General features: G+C 35.6%; 2 protein-coding genes across 6 annotated transcripts; both read left to right on the top strand.

The window, feature by feature from the left end:
* The first annotated feature begins 219 nt into the window (after positions 1-219).
* LOC140766927 (ubiquitin-like domain-containing protein CIP73) lies at positions 220-13,537 on the top strand. Of its 5 annotated transcripts, none has more exons than XM_073106617.1 (15): positions 220-496; positions 980-1,128; positions 3,169-3,286; positions 5,004-5,111; positions 6,744-6,868; positions 6,968-7,036; positions 7,121-7,258; positions 7,412-7,684; positions 8,951-9,115; positions 9,198-9,269; positions 9,339-9,465; positions 9,531-10,010; positions 11,974-12,323; positions 12,431-12,511; positions 13,112-13,537. In XM_073106617.1, exons 2-15 carry the CDS (start codon positions 1,000-1,002, stop codon positions 13,118-13,120), a joined length of 2,244 nt encoding a protein of 747 aa, XP_072962718.1. In that variant the 5' UTR covers positions 220-496; positions 980-999; the 3' UTR covers positions 13,121-13,537. The 5 variants fall into 5 exon arrangements, with proteins under 5 accessions (XP_072962718.1, XP_072962723.1, XP_072962719.1 ...); XM_073106622.1 differs by having other exon boundaries at positions 9,534-10,010; XM_073106618.1 differs by having other exon boundaries at positions 220-491.
* A 1,112-nt stretch (positions 13,538-14,649) lies between these two features.
* LOC140766450 (small ribosomal subunit protein uS17) lies at positions 14,650-18,016 on the top strand. Its single transcript, XM_073105794.1, has 6 exons — positions 14,650-14,767; positions 15,433-15,473; positions 15,566-15,666; positions 17,246-17,390; positions 17,465-17,554; positions 17,698-18,016. Exons 1-6 carry the CDS (start codon positions 14,756-14,758, stop codon positions 17,786-17,788), a joined length of 480 nt encoding a protein of 159 aa, XP_072961895.1. The 5' UTR covers positions 14,650-14,755; the 3' UTR covers positions 17,789-18,016.
* The last annotated feature ends 65 nt before the right edge of the window (positions 18,017-18,081 follow it).

Below are 18,081 nucleotides of genomic sequence, written 5' to 3' on the forward strand. Positions count from 1 at the left end.
ATACGGAGAGGGTAGAATGTATCTAACACAAGAATTAATCATAAATTTACTGAAAATTTGAAGGCCAAGTAAGCGGCCGCCCCTGCTCAATTTTCCATATATATATTGATATATATATTTATTATTATTATTGTTAGATTTACTCCTCCCACTAAAATAATCTCCTAGACATCCAATTAATATAAAAAGATACCACTTATATAACGGGGAGAAGAGCAATCGATATCCTAAATTCTCTCTCCTCTCCTCTCTCTCCTCTCTCCTGTCTCGTTCTTCCTTCGAAGGTTCGTCTCGGAGCAGTCGCCATTCCAGGAAATAGAGTCATAAAGATCTCCATCAGATTGGATTCATTTTCGTGGTCTCAAAATTGGATCCATCTTATTCGAGTGGAGTTGAACCCGTTGGCCGCCTCTTTTGATCTTTTGGGAACTGGGTGCTTCAAAGATTTTGTCTTTCTTTGTACGGGTTGCTTTCTCCGGTGTTCTTCTTGGGTAAAGTTGAGTTTTTTGAACTGTGGGCAAGTCGATAGGCCGTGGATAATTCGTGAGCTATTAGAAGTTTGATGATTGTTGGAGAATATTTGAATTTATTCGTGAATACTGCTTTTTCTCAGTGTTTCTTTAGATAAAGTTGAGTTTTTGAATTGTGATCAACTCGATAGGCCATCGAGAATCTGCGAGAGATTAGTATTGTTGGGGAATATTGGAATTCCGAGTAACTGCGGGGCCAATTGAGGGTTAAAGAAATGTTGTCCTGTTCAGTGCAATGTGAACATGATATAAGTTTTGACTATTTGAAGAAATCGGTCGATAGCGTCCTGTGGATTAAAAAGTAAAGTTAATTGAGCAGTATTGCCATATAGTATTGGCCATAGGGCAGATATTGGACTATTGTTTGATATTATTGATTTTAATAGTTTATCAAATTATTGCCTTTGATCATCTTTGAATAATAAATGAAATTTTTATACATAATGTAGGTGCTTTTGAGTTTAGGCAGATGGGGAGCAATGGTGCTGCTGAAGTGAGTACCTCACAGGGTGATGTGGCTAAGGATCCCGAGACTACTATCGAGATAAAAATTAAAACTCTGGATTCACAGACATACACTTTGCGTGTTAATAAGCGTGTAGGTACTTTGTGCTTGTTTATTTATTTATTCAGTTCATATAGTGATTAACTTCTTTTGATCATATTTCATCAGTTGGGATTTGGTACTTGTCATCAGAGTGCATTTAAATCATTGATTTTGTCTGGATTATTTACATCATAATAATTTGGTTGAGCCTCTCATACTAATTTATTTCCCTTCAGTTTCAATTTTCAGGTAGTCTTAGCACATCCTTCTTGGCACACCTTATTTAACTTGTTATTTACTTCCCTTGCATGCATTAATGATTTGATTCCATCGCCAATGGGTTGTTCCTATTTATCTTGTGCTATTCTAGGAAACACGGATATTCCCAAACTCTTGTCGTATCCATATCGGATACGATACTCATCGATTACTTCCATATCTATGTTGGATACTTTCTTAGAGTATCCGATTTTTGAAAATGAAATTAATATTGTGGATAGTTCTCGAATACTTAGATACATTTAAGATTCCTGCCAATACGAGTCAAATCAAAGGAGATGATTACCTTTCATTTCTTATTAGATCTAGAAGGTTTCTCTTTGTAAAAAGGTTGATCTTGCTTGTTAATTTGACAATCTGTATCGGGAAAATGGTCAATTCTTTTTATTTATAGATTGAGTTCGCTTATTTATCTTACACCTTAGTTAGCAATATACTACGTAATATGCTAGACCTTTATTACGAATGGTAGTTCTTTTAATGGATAAATTGGAAGTCTCCTTATATAAACTATCACATGTAACAATAATATATAATTCCTCAATTAAGAAAATGTAAGTACATATGTTCACTAATATATATGTGTAAACATAAATATGTTCAAATATGAGCTATATATTTTAAGTGTATCATATCCTTATTTTTCAACATTTACCATATCGGCCGGCTTATCCGAACCCGTCTCCCTACCGTATCATGTCCATGCTTGATAGGTGCTAATCTATATGCTAAACATTTATTATTTGTCCCCTGGTACTTGGTACTGCAATGGTATTGGTACTTAATGTTTGGCAAGTTGTGGTAAGTAAAATCTACTTTTTCTTTTGTTTTTCTCATCCCTTGGAATGCCGAAGTCACATGTATGTTCCATTTGGATTAATTTGCTTATTCTGTTTGCTGCCTCATCTAGGTGCCTCACATTTTTTTTTTTCTCTTCTGAAATCTTTGGACTATGGAATCCAAGAAGCTATTGGACTGGCTCAGACTTAGATATATCTGTGCACATTGGTGAGGTGTAAGCCCAAGTATGAAGATGTATAAAACTTAACACTTAAGCTTATTTTCAGGACTCAGGAAAACAGAAAATTGGTGGAAAATAGATCTAAATTAGTATGCGTGAATTGAATTAAAGATGTTCTTTATACCTATTAATCAAGTGAAAGATGAAGCCTACATATGCATAATTTTGGCGGCTGCTATTGATGATGGTTATAACATATACTGCCTTTTAAATGTAGTGATATAAAGTCAGGTGAGTCTTGAGGTTAGGTAGTATGGCTTAAGGATTATGCTCTTGTAAACACATCATTCTCATTCATCATGCGTCTACAGATTTTTCCCTCCCATTTGTGATACATTACTTCATTTAGGCCCAACATTTATTTTCCAATAATATATATTTTTTTTCATTTGAACAATTGAGTGGAAGTTTCGTGTACCTTTTTTCGTTCTAAAACAGTTTGTACAAAATTTATGTTCTCTTGTTCCTTGGCAAGACATTTTTTGGGATTTTACATCTTTTAAGATATGCTTACATTGCTTATTAGTATGGGCGTCTAAAAATATATCTCTGCCTATTTGGTGAGTAGACTGTCCTTTTCCTTTTATGGAGCTTGCACAGTTGCATGAAGTGAGGCATCGCATTATCTTGCACCTATGCAGCTATGTCAGCACACAAGGGCATGAATGTGTTCCTTGTCATTTGATATCTTATCAGATTATCAGATTGAGGTTGTTTTGACATGTTCCTGTTATCTTCTTTATGTTAGATCATGTCTATATCACTTTTTCTGTCATTTGATATCCTTGCAGGTTCCAGTTCCACTGCTGAAAGAACAAATTGCTAGTGTCACTGGGGTAGTATCAGAACAACAACGCCTAATCTCTCGTGGAAAGGTTTTGAAAGATGATGAACTACTTTCTGCATACCGTATCCATTTGCACTTGTTTAGTTGTTTACAATACTTATGTTTTTTTTATCAAGTTAAGTTACAATATGCTTCATGTATATTTGTATCATTTGTAATCACTTATGCTTTTGCGATGGATTAGATACTTCTGTTTCTTTTCTTGAAAGCATATCAATAAGAATGTTGATTATATGTTAAGCTTATACTTATTCTATTGTCAAATATACGAGTTCTTTTGAAATGTCATAGTTTCACCTTAATGTTAGTTCCTTGGCTCTTTGATATAGTACTGCCTCTTTCAGGACTGAATTTATGTTAATCTAAGAGGTAGTGACCTTTCTTTTTTATTGTGGTTCATACGAGTATGAAAGACAACGATTGTTCCTTTCAATGTATTAATTTTGAGTTTTCATAAAATTAAGATGATCTAGTTTAGCTGTACAGAAGCTTTAGTTTTAGTAAATGACTTACGCTGTTTTGTTATATTACAGCAATAAATTTTGTGACCAACAGACCATGAATTGAATGTTTATATCTTTATTATTGATTGTCTTGTGTTCCTTAATTATGTACATCTGTGATAATGTTAGATGCAACTCACTTTTTATCAAGTTATCTGAAAATTTTGAGATATAGGGGAAAATTATGCAAACCCCAAAATGGCCCTCTAGATGTTGACTCAATATGGAATTCAAGAATGTCTTCATGCTATTGCTAACATGGACCCTTCATTTTCCTTCTAATATTCTAAAGCATCTTGCCATAAGTTTCACTAGCAGACCATAGCTGTAAGCATAGATGTATTTATCTATCTGTACTTTTTTTTTTATGAATATTTATCTGTACATGGAAAATGATCATGCCTGTGTGGGGTCTGTGGAGAATGCCGTTTGATGTGACAGTAAAGCTTCCCCTTATATTCAAGAGGTTAGGTAGTCAAGTATTGGAAATAACCTCCTTAGAAATAGGGTGAGAATCTATTTATCTTTCCTTCCCAAACCCCACATACGGGCGCCTCATGCACTGAAACACTCTATGCTCATGCCTAATTTAAACTGTACTTCTTGTGCTTTGGACCTAATTAGACCTGTTAGATGGCTGTCCAATGCAAACCAACCCTCCTCAGTTGTTTCAATATTGTTGTGTAACAGAAACATAAATTTTTGAAGCTATATATCTTCCTTAACTTTGAGGGACATATTGGGCTCCATGATGTGTACCCAGAGTACAGCTTTGGACAACAAAAGTAGCATTTAGAGAAGTCTTTCTCATGCACTTGCTTAGTGAGTGAACTTTTCTAACATTGTGATTTCTCCTTTTGCTTTTAAATCACTAAATGAAACCTCTTTAATCTTTATCTTCTCATTATATTCCAAATGTCATCTTTTTTTCTACACTTGGTAGTGTAGATTTGTTTTGTGTTGTATTACCACTGTACGGATAATTAGTGACTCTTGCTGCAAAAGCATGCTTAGGAATTCTAAGCTTCATTTATGCTGCAAGGCTACAGTATCTCTGACCGTGTAAATAGCTAGGGCCTGCCACTTATACATTGCTTGTACTATCTCACTTTTACTATTTCTTTTTCTTTAAATTGTATTAGCATGTGAATAATCAAGTTTTATCCTTAGGCAGTTTTCTCTACTACTAGATCTATGTTTGCCTTATTTCTTCATAAATATGGTTAACTAATTATAACTAGCTTGAAAGTGTTGTTCCTTGATACAAATTGTTTAGATGTGGAAGATGGTCACACATTGCATCTTGTCGCTAGACAACCAAATCAGTCTTCATCATTGCCTTCAACAGCTTATCGAGGATTTGACAGTGCACCAAGCCATCCAGGTTTGCTTTCTTTAAAAAACAATGTATACACTCTCCATTTCATATATATATATATATCCAGTCATATATACAAGGATATTTTCATCAATTGTTGTTCTTTTACATACCTTGTATTTTCTTTCCTCCACCTATTCTGTTGAAGAACTTTGATTTTACCATTCAAATTTTTTATACCTCTATTTGTTAATCCAAATTCTGAAGACTTGATTTCATATTTTCTGAAAGCTATATCTTCTGAACCAGGTTATGCCATGTTTATACCATCATGAATATATATATATGCCCAGTCATATTAGCAGTTTAGCAGTTCATTTTCAGGAAGTTGTTCCTGTATTCTATTGTGGATCCCATAATTGGCCTAAGTGAATACTAAGCTGCCTTATATGAAAGCTACACAATAGAAAAACTGCTTGCATATGTGCTTGAACATTTGACCTCCGGAAAAATATATTTGACCTCCAAATGTCCATGCTTCTTTTCCTTTTTCCTCCATGAGTAGCTTCACAGAGTACATAAAGCTCCAATCTTCTAGGAATGGTATGAAGATATACTCCCAATTCCGGCATTATGTGATCCTTCTTACGACAACATAATTTCTGTAAACTGGTTTACTGAGTAGCAAATTCCTTGAAATGCTGTTTGATAATTATAGGCTTTTCTAGTTTGGGTTACAACAAGTTGTAAATGTTATTGGTCCTTTTTATAGTGGAATAAATTTCAAAAGATGGATAGATGGACAAGTGAGAGAAGAATGGAGAAGCAAAAGAATGTGTAAAAGTGGTATATAATGGAATGGGAAATTAAAAAAAAAATTAAAAAAGAATTAGGATCTGATTTTTGTAAGAAAATTTGTAGGGAATAGGATAATGCATTCCAAATTATTGTGTTGAAAAAGTGAGCCTCCAATGCAAGTCAGAGATAGGGAGGGAAGGAGGGAGGGCCATGTTCCAAGGGAAGGCCATTCCCTCCCTTCTCATTTTTAATATCCTCTGTAATAAAATAATCTTTAATGTCACTGATGGATTTAAAAATCCTTCTAAATATCTTTAGGCCTCTTTCCAAAAGGAGCTATAAGATGAGAATAATATCCCTAGAATGTTATTTTGCTCTTGAAATTTTTTCTAAGCGCGTGGGATAAGATTAGTTGGGATAGACAATACTTTAACCCAAAAATAATCGAGCACTATTGTTATGTAGTTATGATTATATTATGTTCTTTATGCCAAATATAGTTTAGACCAATGTTCGGAAACTCAATAATGGATTAGGGTTCATGAATTAGCTGCTCGCTACCCTCAAACTTAGGGAAAGGGATGATCTTTATGCTAGGGTTTCCACATTTTGCAAGTGTTTGATTCTTAAATAAATCATTTTTCTTGCGAGGAATGGTGTACTGAGACTTGTAACTCGGGGGAGTTTGATGTCCCCAGTTGCCCACTATATTTGCCCACTATATTTGCCCACTATATTACTCTGCACTATGTATCATTTACTGAATAGTTTGCCCACTATATTACTCTGCACCTCATGGTTTGATATTTTCTTGTATTAGTTTCTTTTAGAGATGTCAATTTTCCTGAACTTGATCACCTTGAAGTTGCACATGCAATCTCACTCCCCTATGTATCACAGCCACAAATACTTCTTCAAGTAATGCTGGTCCTCATGGTGATCCATTGACTCACAGTATTGTGTTTGAGGCTGTCAATATAGATCAAGGGGATCAAGGGGGTGATCATACTTCGCACCTCAATCGGGTGAGAGGTTAACATAGAATGATATCGAATTATAGAACTTCAGTGCTTAGTTAAATTCAAATTTGTACTCTCATATGCTCTACTGATTTCTCTAAGCAGGTTATTTCTGGTCTCCTAAGTTCTATTGGTATAAATACTGGATTCCAGAGCACTGCGACAGATCCAATGGTGATCTACTATATGGATAAGTCATCTAATATAGCACAAGTTATAAACTTCCAACAATATAACCTCCAATTATTTGCTTAGCAGGTTGCACATGCTTCTAGTGATACTGGTCTCTCGGGTTCTAGCCAGCCTCATCCAAATCCAGCTTCTTTGAGGGTTGAGCTTGACTCACAACAGGGTCCTTTTCAATTTCAATCTCCTCTAGGGTCTCAGCAACCAACTGTAAGTTATTGCCTCTCATGCAAATGTATACCTCTCTTTAAGGCTGTTATCTAGCCTACTAACCATCATAAAAGTTTAATGTTCAACCATTATGTCAACACAAATGCCTTGTACATGATTGATATATGCTTACTGGATTTTACTTTTCTGCAGGTCATTCCTGATTCTTTGACCACCATACATCAGTATTTGGACTTTATGAGGGATGAATTCAGGAGGGCTGGGTCAAGTGTGATAGGTACATTTCCTTCAGGAAGGGGGCCGAATGATGGTGTAGAAGCTTCTAGAATTCATTCTAATGAAGCGAGGAATCATGAGTACCAGTTTCACTCAGCTTTCAGACATAGTGGTAATCCAGCATCTTTAGCAGAAGTTATTCTCTCCACCAGACAACTTCTCATGGAACAGGCAGAAGGATGGTTATTTGTATGTACCTACTCTGTTTTGTGTTTGTTCACATTCAACTTACTATATATATTTTAATTTTAAGTTCATAAGTTACCAACAATAAGAGAATAAGTGCATTCAGAACTTCAGATAATTATTACGAATTTTTCAAACATGGTTTGCAAAATCAGCCGATCTCGATCGTAACCTGAACTGATTTCAGCTTGGGATCGACCGCATCGGTTGATTGGTCGAACTTGGCCGAAACTAAATAATTTTAAGATTTAGGTCAAATCTAAGATGGATCTTACCTAGGAGATATTAGTAATTGATGTCTCCAGTTGTCTTCTTTTTAAATTTTCAGTTTTTATCTTTTATCTCTTATATACACTCTCCATCCTCCCTTCACACTTCACAAGCTTATCTTTTTCTTCGTCTTACTTTTACAGCAATAATTTACGAGCATAGAGATTTACTAAATTCAGCTCAAAATTCATTATGGTTTTAAGTGATATTTTTCTTTGCTTTTTAGACTTTATATGTGACTAACTTTTATTATCTTATTTGTCAGTTTTTTTTTTATTTTTAAAAACTTTCCTGTATTTTTCAACAATATTTAGAATTACGTAATTGAAAATATTCTAATCCGATACTAGCGGCTGATACGGTCGATAAGTATCGTTTTCTCCGGTGGCTGATTTGATATTAAGTTTCTAAATCTTGTTTTTAAATATTTTCACCCTTCATGTGGTTGTAGTTTTTCAGACATAGAAATTTCAGTATGAAAGACATGATAGCTGATATTTTGGTTCAGTTAATATTCAAACTTCTACATGCATGCTTCTCTTTGAAGAATGACTGTCATATTTATCTACACATGACTAATTTTAATATCTTATATTTATGACAAAATTCTACAACTGAGTCACCAGTGTAGAACTTTGGACCACAATATGGACTGGACTCTTTAAAACACTGATAAATCATAGTATCATCCTACATTATTGTTGGAGTATATAGTTTCTGGAGGGCTAATATCAAGTTGATAGCTACTGACGTAACTCTGTCGGACTCATAGTAACTAGTGGACCTTATATTGTTGGGAAATGGGAAAATGTCTTGCATGACAATGACAATTAACTGTTGTTCACAAATATTTTGTTTGAATATCCAATTTATATTCAAAATAGAGATAACAATCTATAACAAATTTAGGCAGGCACCGTCTATGTTTCTTTGTTTTTCAGATATTCTAAATGTGACTGATTTCTGTGATAATTGATGACATCTTGTTCCATCATGCAGCAACTTGCAAGGCAGCTGGAGGATCATGTAAATGTGAATGATTCAATGTTGCGGATGAATCTTCAAAATAGTGTCTTTAGATCGGGAACATTGTTACAAGAGTTGGGTTCCTTGTTACTTGAGCTTGGTCGCACTACAATGATGTCACGCATGGGTGAAGCACCAGTAAGTTTTGTGGATGACCATTTCTCTTCTTTCAGAACCTACAATGCTGTTTTGCAACCTATAAGATGCTTTTCCTGTCCAGATGGAAGCCACGATCATGGCTGGGCCAGCTGTTTTCATATCTGCATCTGGGCCAACCCCTCTGATGGTTCAGGTTGTACAAGTTCAAATTTATTGAAATTGGTTACTATTTTCTTCTATTTTCTTACCATTTTCTCTGCAGCCTGTTCCTTTTTATCCATCAAATATTGGTGGGCACTTGGGAGCTGGATACCCTGGTCGTGGTCTACATGGTGAATCACTTGCTTCTATATTTCGTAATAGAAATATTGATGTACATATGCGTTCAGGTACTGCCACTCTTGCATGTTTTCTTCAATGTCTCTCAGATTCTTAATGAAATCATTTTTGTTAGTAGGACAGTCAATTCCTGTTGTCACTGCTAATCCGAGGCAACAGGCTGGTGCACAGCAATCACAAGAGCATGTAGATTCGAGAAATTCTTCTGGTATACATGCTGGCTATCAAGCATTTTCTCTTAATGGTGATTCTGCAGTAAGGGTAGTACCAGTAAGAACAGTGGTTGCTGTACCTGCTGGAGTCAACATTTCCCAATCAGGTACAGCTGGCAGTGCAGTTGGTGTAATTCACCCTCTGATTGGCAGAGTTCAACATGTTATTCTTGGGAATACTAGTGATAGAGTTTCTCATTCATCAAATGAACCCTCTCAGAGTAGCCCCAATGTCATTCAACCAGCAAATCTTGAACCTGCAATGCAAATGCAAAATTTAGAATCTAGCAGTGGAGGTATTACAAGAAATGGCAACATTTTACTTGCAAATTCTGCGCCTGTAATTTCAGGATCCTTTTCAGCAACTCAATCAGGTGGCCAAGGTCAGTTTTGGATTTCCTTTGGTTAGATCTCCTGGTCCTATTAAATTGACAATATTTTCAGGTGATTGTACACTTAAGCAAGAAACTTTGAATACATTATAATCTTCAGGGAATTGGAAAAAGAAAACTTATCTTATGGGTTTGTTTTGGTTTGAAACTTTGAACCCTACCTTGTTGCTTTTTCTAGAAAAATCCCCTAACTTTTAACACCTTGGGTTAATTTTAATTCATCTCACCTTAACATATAAGAATCTAGAAAGAAATAGTCAATGTTAATCAATGCGATACTTTTAATTTATAAGTTACTCTCATCAATGCCCACAATGAGCTCACATGTAATGGTTTACTCCCAGAGTCATATAATTTTGTTCCAATTCTTACTTTCTAATTTTTATGTTTTTAATTTAAAACTATTCCAATGTCAATGGGTATTCAAACTGCTCTTTCAGTAGATAATTTGAGAAGTATGATTACTTATTTTTTGTGATGGTAACATTAAAGTGCTATGGTGGTAACAATAAGGTGTTAGTTGGATATATTTTTATAAGAGGCATGAGCTTTTTCAGAAAAAGAACGAGGTAGGGTTTTGAACCATAAAAAGTTTTTTTCTCCTTCAAAATTTCCCTAATAGTTATTATGTTGCAAAGAGCTGAAGACCATGCTTAACATAGTAGTTTCTTAAAGACCTATGAATTCTATTCATGCTAAATGCAATTTTTGCTTTCTTATTTGTAAGTGATGTTTTTATTGTCGCCACAATGTGACTGCTAGTCAACATGTTACTATGCTGACATAACGTTGTGCAACAGCATGTGCCTTGTATGTTCTTCTATATAATACTGGCTCTCCTCTTGTTATGTGACTAGATCCATGCGTGTAAGTTTTGTTTTACAAAACCTCTGGGTCATAGGAAAGTGGAAGTTTTCGTTATAAAGTGAAATATATTATTTGGTATCCTCAAAGTGTTCTATAGGGGTTTTGATCTTAATACATTATACACAAGAATATTTATAGAGGGTTGTGAGAAGAGTGACTATTAACTGATTACAAGAAGTAAAGATGACTGAAGTTCAGTGCTCGATGAATAGATTTTCTGTTGGATAAAAACTATTCCAGAAGCCCTTCTAGTGGTCATTCATTTTGCAAAGTTGCAAACCTGTTTTTGTCTACTTCTATTATAGCTGAACTCAAAGTTGAGTAGATTTCTTGTAAAGATTGAGCAATTATGCGAGTATGTGACTCATCATCGACCTTAATACGAATTTAAACTTCTCGCCAAGGTAAATGCAGGAAACAGATGATTTGCTCTGCAACCTATTCAGACAAGTAGTAGAAAGAAATTTCTGCACTTGAGAATGAGAAAATCAAGTATCAGATCATTCTGCAAGACTTTGATGAAACACGTAATGAAGAACTGAAGCTTATTTGGAAGGAGAAAGACTACTCAAGATGATAGATATACAGAATGCGGTCTTTGGAATTAATTGATCTATTGAGGGGTCAAATTTGAGAAATTATTAGGTCTACTGACTAACATCTTATACTGTGATCTTATAGCCATGTGATGACATTGTTATCAGCAATTATAGCCTATATCTTTCTCATTGTATCATTGAGCTCTACCCAAATATTTGAAAAGCCTCCATTGATGGATTTTTCTTATTTTAAGACCAGTAGTCATCTTTCAAGAAAATGTCAATAGACTAAAATCACATCATAGAGCGCTTCAAACTTTGGTAAGATTTTGTCTTGCCAGATTGCTGGAGTGCTAGTAAGCTACTATTGCATGAATAAAATGGTTATTAACTAGTCATACTGGAACATACTACCTAGCAATTCATAATCAATGTATTGAAGTGGTCTACCATTATGTTATATGATTATATACTGTTAAATGCTTCTTGTTTGCTCCTGAATATGGTCATTGGGCATGCTAAAAGTATGTTCATGGGATTTGTTACAGGTCAACAGGAGCCACCTAGTAGTAATAGAGGGAGCGATACTCAAAATGTTGGGCAGCAAATTAACCAAAGCCCTGTTTCTCAGTTGCTCAGTAGAGTTGATCAGTTTCTTAGAACAGTGTTTTCTGGTGAGCAAGTTCCTGTTGGCAGCAACCGTCAGGAGTCTGCTACAGGTTCTGCTGCAGAACAGTTAGGCACAAGCAGAAATGCTGAAATGCCTGAGGTGGTAGGAGTCACTGAAGAGGGTGTGCTCTTTTCCAATATGGTTCGTCAACTTATGCCATTCATATCTCATGGAACAGCAGTAGTACCAGATGGCTCAGCACATAATCATAGTTCTCCAAATGGACAGGTAAGATTGATTGGCTATTTATGATCTTATTCTACCAAATGTCAGAAAGCCATTGAACATCATAAGCCATTTTCATGATACATGATTTTAATGATGAATTTATGCAGCCTAGGGAGAGCTTGAATGAACAAAGTAGTTCTCGACATCCTCGTGATTCATGTGAGGGTCCAAATCCTAAGCGACCGAAGGTATGCTTCCAGTAAATCCTCTGTCATTAAGATGTTATATGGTAGACATTGTTCTGATGCTAAGAAAAGGAAAGACTATTTAATGCTTTAAAGGCACCAGATAGATGTCCACACAAATAGCTAGGCCATAGAGAACATGGTCCTTTATTTAAGTTAGTATTATATTTGTCGGAGCATGCTCATCATATCACATTGGCACATAACTAGACATAGGTTCAGACTGTCTGGTTTACAATCATTCACAAGGTACTTGGTTAATAAAAAGAATAATCATTTACAAGTCATTCAATTTGATTCACCCACCTCAATACCATCATTGTGTCAACTCTTAATTCATCCATGCTCCATCCAAGTATATGGACAGTTTCATCGTCAATGGAATCATCTCTTTTGTTATTTTTGGTAAAGATTGTCACCCGATAGACATGGATTTCTCTGGTAAGACTGCGCATTAGTAATCAAGCTTGTTTTACTTGGTAAACTAGACACTACTATCTCTCTGTTCTTCCATACTCCCTCACCTGTTTCACAATAATTGCTTACTCTACAACAATATTAGTTATATGTACATTTTACAATTACTTTCTTTCATTTTTGCAGAAAGAGTGAAATAATTTCGGGGTATGCACTCCATTCAGCATTGGAGGAGGGTGCTCATCAAGCTTCTTCTTCATGATTCTATTGTGAGATCGCGATCAGGTTGTCTGACCCTGGAGGCTGGAATGCCATCCATGTTCGTGATGATACAGGAGTTCCGATAGAAAGATAATATTTGTTGATAGAAAGACCTCTGGGAAAAATTGAAGAGAGGCTACTAGCCATTAGTTTGTTTACATTCTTTGCATCTTGAGTGCTCTTCTATAACCTTTCTATTGTCATTCAATCAATAGGTGGCCCCCACCACCATTTTGTACACATAGGAAATTGACATTCTTGACAGCATTTGTGCATGTATCAACTATCAAGCAGGGTCTGTTTGTCAAAATAATCATCACAGCCCAATGAACTGTTATTGTTTAACAGTAAGTTTAAATTTGCATTAGCTCCACTGTGCTTCTGTTTGCCATGCTCTATTTGGTAATGCCAGTGTGCAGTTTTCCTTGAAATCATTTGGCACTAAATTGGACTTTCCAAATGTTATCAGCAAAGCTAAAGATAATTGGAACTAAATTGGCTGGAATCATTTGCTTGAATCCTACTACATATTATATAATAGAAAATTTTATATATAACACTCTGTCTTTAACAAAATTATGGTTTACACCCTATATTTTTATTATTTACATCAGTTAGTTAAATTTGACTAAACATTTGAGTTAAATTAACTTCAATCAAGTTCTACTAAGGATATTTTAGTTATTTTAAAAATAAGAATAATTTAGTCATTTTAAAAATAAAATATCTCTATTTATGGTGTTAGTTTAAATCTAACTCAGAGTGTTTCTACACATATTTACTAAATTATGTGAATCAATATATAAATAATAAAAAATATAAACCGTAAACCATTCCCTATATAATATTATCTTACTCGTCGAACATTTAATGGATCAGATATTCATTATATGATACGCACGCAATTGATTTAACTAGGAGGTGATTAAGGTTATCATTGATTATTTGGATAAACTAGAGAGGTTCATTATGCTACAAACTCATAATAGACACTAATGAGTTTAGTGTTTACATCTTAAGTAAAATGTTAATAAATTTAGCATTTTCCTGTCAGCTCTATAAGGTGGCCATTAATATCACACAAAAAAAAACACTTATTTCAATGTGTGATATGAAAAATAAAAATAAAAATAGAAGTAATAAAAACAATAATTCCATGAAATAATGTTGTTCATGGACTTAGTAATAGCATGCAATTTTATTTTTCTCAAGAGTAGTAGTAATTTAATAATATTCTCTTTTCACTCTTCTTAATCTCACTACAATTTTTTGTCATCAAATTACATTAAATCCTCTTTTTTTAAAACTAAATTAAAGGACAAATACAGGGGTTGAAATTAAAATAATAAAAGTATAGGGTGCGAGATGAGAAATTTCCTCGGTAATAATCGCAATTAATCTGAACCGCATAGTTAATTCCACGGACGGCCTTGATCCATTGCCTAACTTATGGCTGTGTTATTAGGGTTTTCCTTCGCGCGCTTGAGCTCTCTTCTCTCTTCTCTATTCTCTTATTAGCCGTTCGCCGCAGCCTTCTCTGCTCCTCCGAAATCGTCATCCGATTATATCATGGCGGAGCAGGTCTGATACTTTGCCTTCGTTGTCATTCGATCTCTCAACCCTTCCCCTGTTTCCTTTTTCTCTTCTTTAGTCGAAACTTTTATTCACTTGAATGATGAAAGATTTAATTTTTGGTCCTTCGGATCCTTGGAGTGAGAGGTAGTGTGATCTTAGGTGACGTGGTTAAGGATTAGAGTTGTTATTGTGGATCTGAAGGATCGGAATAGTTGTAGATTCTTGGTGTAAAAGGCGGCATCTAAATTCTAAGAATTGGTAGATTCCAAAGGTATTAGCTTTCGGATGTGGATATTGGGATGTATTCATAAGAACAAGCAAAATTTTCTTAGTCAAACTTTTATAGGTGATCTTTTAGTTCCTCTGTTATGAAGCAATTTACTAGTTCAGATGCTCATAATCTCATGCGGCAAAACTTGTTTCACACCAAGTTCTATTTAGTGGTCCATCTCCATAAAGAAGAAGGAAAAATGTTTGAGAAATTTACGCAGTTGATTTTGTTGCCTTATCATTTTCTCCACCTACTAGACCATTTATCAATTATTTATCCATTTTTCTTTATGTCCATATATTTCATGGGGAATGCACATCTGTTTACTTTTGATTTAACAATTCAATATTCATAGTCTGTGTAATCCTAATTACCTTTTGTACTTTACAATCTAATACAGACTGAGAAGGCTTTTTTGAAGCAGCCGAAGGTGTTTCTATGGTAAGTTACTGGGCCTCTACTGGCATTTTACTTATATGAAAAGGAAACGATAATAGTCGGAGTATTTTGTAATACAATTGGAAATCTTGCAGCTCGAAGAAATCTGGAAAAGGGAAGAGGCCTGGTAAGGGCGGAAACCGGTTTTGGAAGAGTGTTGGACTTGGGTTTAAGACCCCAAGGGAAGCTATTGAAGGTGCGATTCTGGTATATTTGTTTATAATATTGGAGACTTTGCAGAAGATTAGAGTCTGACCAGTATGCTTAACCTTTTTCATTCAGCATATATGACTTTGGAATTCTCATATTTCATTTACTATGCTGTTGAGGCTGAATACCTCCAATGTTAGAAGATCTATCATACAGAGACAATACGTAACAATTGTAGAGAAACCATTTTATATAGGGGTGTAAAACTGTAAATGAGTCGAGCTTGAGCGAGCTGGCTTCTGCTTCGAGCTTGAGCTGCAGCCGAGCTCAAGCCAATGCCAAGCTATGAACGAGCCAATTTTCAGGCCATTAGATCAGCCATTAGGTCAAAGAGGGAGTAGGAGAACCAATCTTTGTATTTGGTGCAAGGGCGCTGACGAGAATGCTAGTTGCACCACGCCGTTGTGGAGCAAGATGACAAAGCGCGAGGCTTAGGAGTCGTCATAGACATCGTACTAGTGGAACTTGGGATGGCAAACAGAGTTGAGTGGAAGATGTTTTGCTCTCATGCCATTCTTAGTCCTCACAGACATCTAGTATCAGCTCAAAGCAGACACACGATCTCATGCTATTAATGAACAAAATATATGGAATTAGAATTTTTAGCAAACTACATTTGTTGGGGGCAGCAGTGGTACCTCTTCCTGCTAAGAGAGAAACTTCCAAACAAAGCATATTGGCAAGTACGCATCCCAACAGAGTGTACTCTTAGAGCAAACAAGTGAATGAGTTGAAGCCCAAGATAATAATGGGTATTCTTCTTGCTGCTCATCAAACCCATATCATCATGACCTTGGAGAGGAAAGCTTTCTCCTCTCCAACAATGACTGCCAAAGATGAATCTAGTTGCTCATGGACTTTGCTAGCACGGGTGCTAGGGGGTAGCTGATGGCCGAGCTGCCACCGCCAAAGGCCATGCCATCAGAGGAGGAGATAACGAAGGCAGGAGAAGGATTGGAGGGGGGAAGAAGGCTTGGATGTTGCTGAGGAAGTTGGGATTTAGGGTAGTTGTGTTGTGAGAGATTTAGGATTTGACATTTGGGATATGAGTGGTGGCTGTGGGATTTTAGTTAAAAGGGATTTAGTGTTTGGGTAGGGATAAATGTTAGAATAGATAATTAGCCATTAGAACAAAGATCCAAGGATTATAAATTATACAATATATATATATATATATATATATATAGAGAGAGAGAGAGAGAGAGAGAGAGAGAGAGAGAGAGAGAGAGAGAGTATCAAGTCATGCCTGAGCAAGCTGACTTGAGCTCAGGCTCAGCTCAACTCTAATCGAGCCGAGCTTGAGCCACTTATTTATCTTAACAGCCCTACGTTCATATGACTTCTTTTTCACCTTACCAAAACTAGCTCCTTCTTAGAAATGTGTTTGGTATCCTTCATTAACTATTATAACCATCTGATTAGGTGAATTATGTATGATGGACATTAATATCAGTTTTTCCGAGTAAGCCCATAGTATTCTCCATTGATGACTAAACCATCTAGTTAATAGACATATTTAATTGTATTCTTCATGCTTGTACTCAAATATGTTATATTATCTGCAGGAACTTACATTGACAAAAAATGCCCCTTCACCGGCAATGTTTCAATTAGGGGTCGTATCCTAGCAGGCACATGCCATAGTGCCAAGATGAACAGAACAATCATTGTACGTCGGAACTACCTTCACTATGTGAAGAAGTACCAAAGGCAAGCAAATTTATTGTGATACTTGGTGCTTTTTATTGCTTCTTCCAGGAGTTTGATTAACTTTATTTCTTTAGGTATGAGAAGAGGCACTCAAACATCCCAGCACACATATCCCCATGCTTCCGTGTGAAGGAAGGTGACCATGTCATCATTGGTCAGTGCAGGTAACAATTATTTCACCACCTTGAAGATCATTAGTTAGTGATGTTACCATTATGGTCTATAATACTAAAGAGGATTGCTAGCAATTTTACCTGAAAGCAAAGTGAAACTGATGTTTAGTTCATATGTTTATATTCTTGTACAGGCCATTGTCAAAGACTGTTCGCTTCAATGTGCTGAAAGTTATTCCTGCTGGGTCAACTGGCGGGGGGAAGAAGGCCTTTACTGCTGCTTGAGTTTTGCGTATAATGTTCGAAAGTTTTGCAGTTTATGAAAAGACTTATGTTGCTTTGAGCAGTGATGTTAGTTTCTACCATGCCATCTTGTTTACATATAGGGACTCATTTTAAGTTCTCATCATGCAGTCTTGTTGCACTTCCAAAATGAGAAGCATCCTTGTCGTATTTGAATCATTGTATTTTTGAGATGGATCTTTTCATGAATTGAACATCCACTAGCAACCATCGGCTTGTTGTATGTCATAATTCATTGTTGCATGTCTTAGTTTAGCCACATCAATGGTTTGGAG

This window comes from Typha angustifolia, chromosome 9 (genome assembly GCF_048772165.1).
Source record: "Typha angustifolia cultivar Huaian chromosome 9, ASM4877216v1, whole genome shotgun sequence".
NCBI lineage: Eukaryota > Viridiplantae > Streptophyta > Magnoliopsida > Poales > Typhaceae > Typha > Typha angustifolia.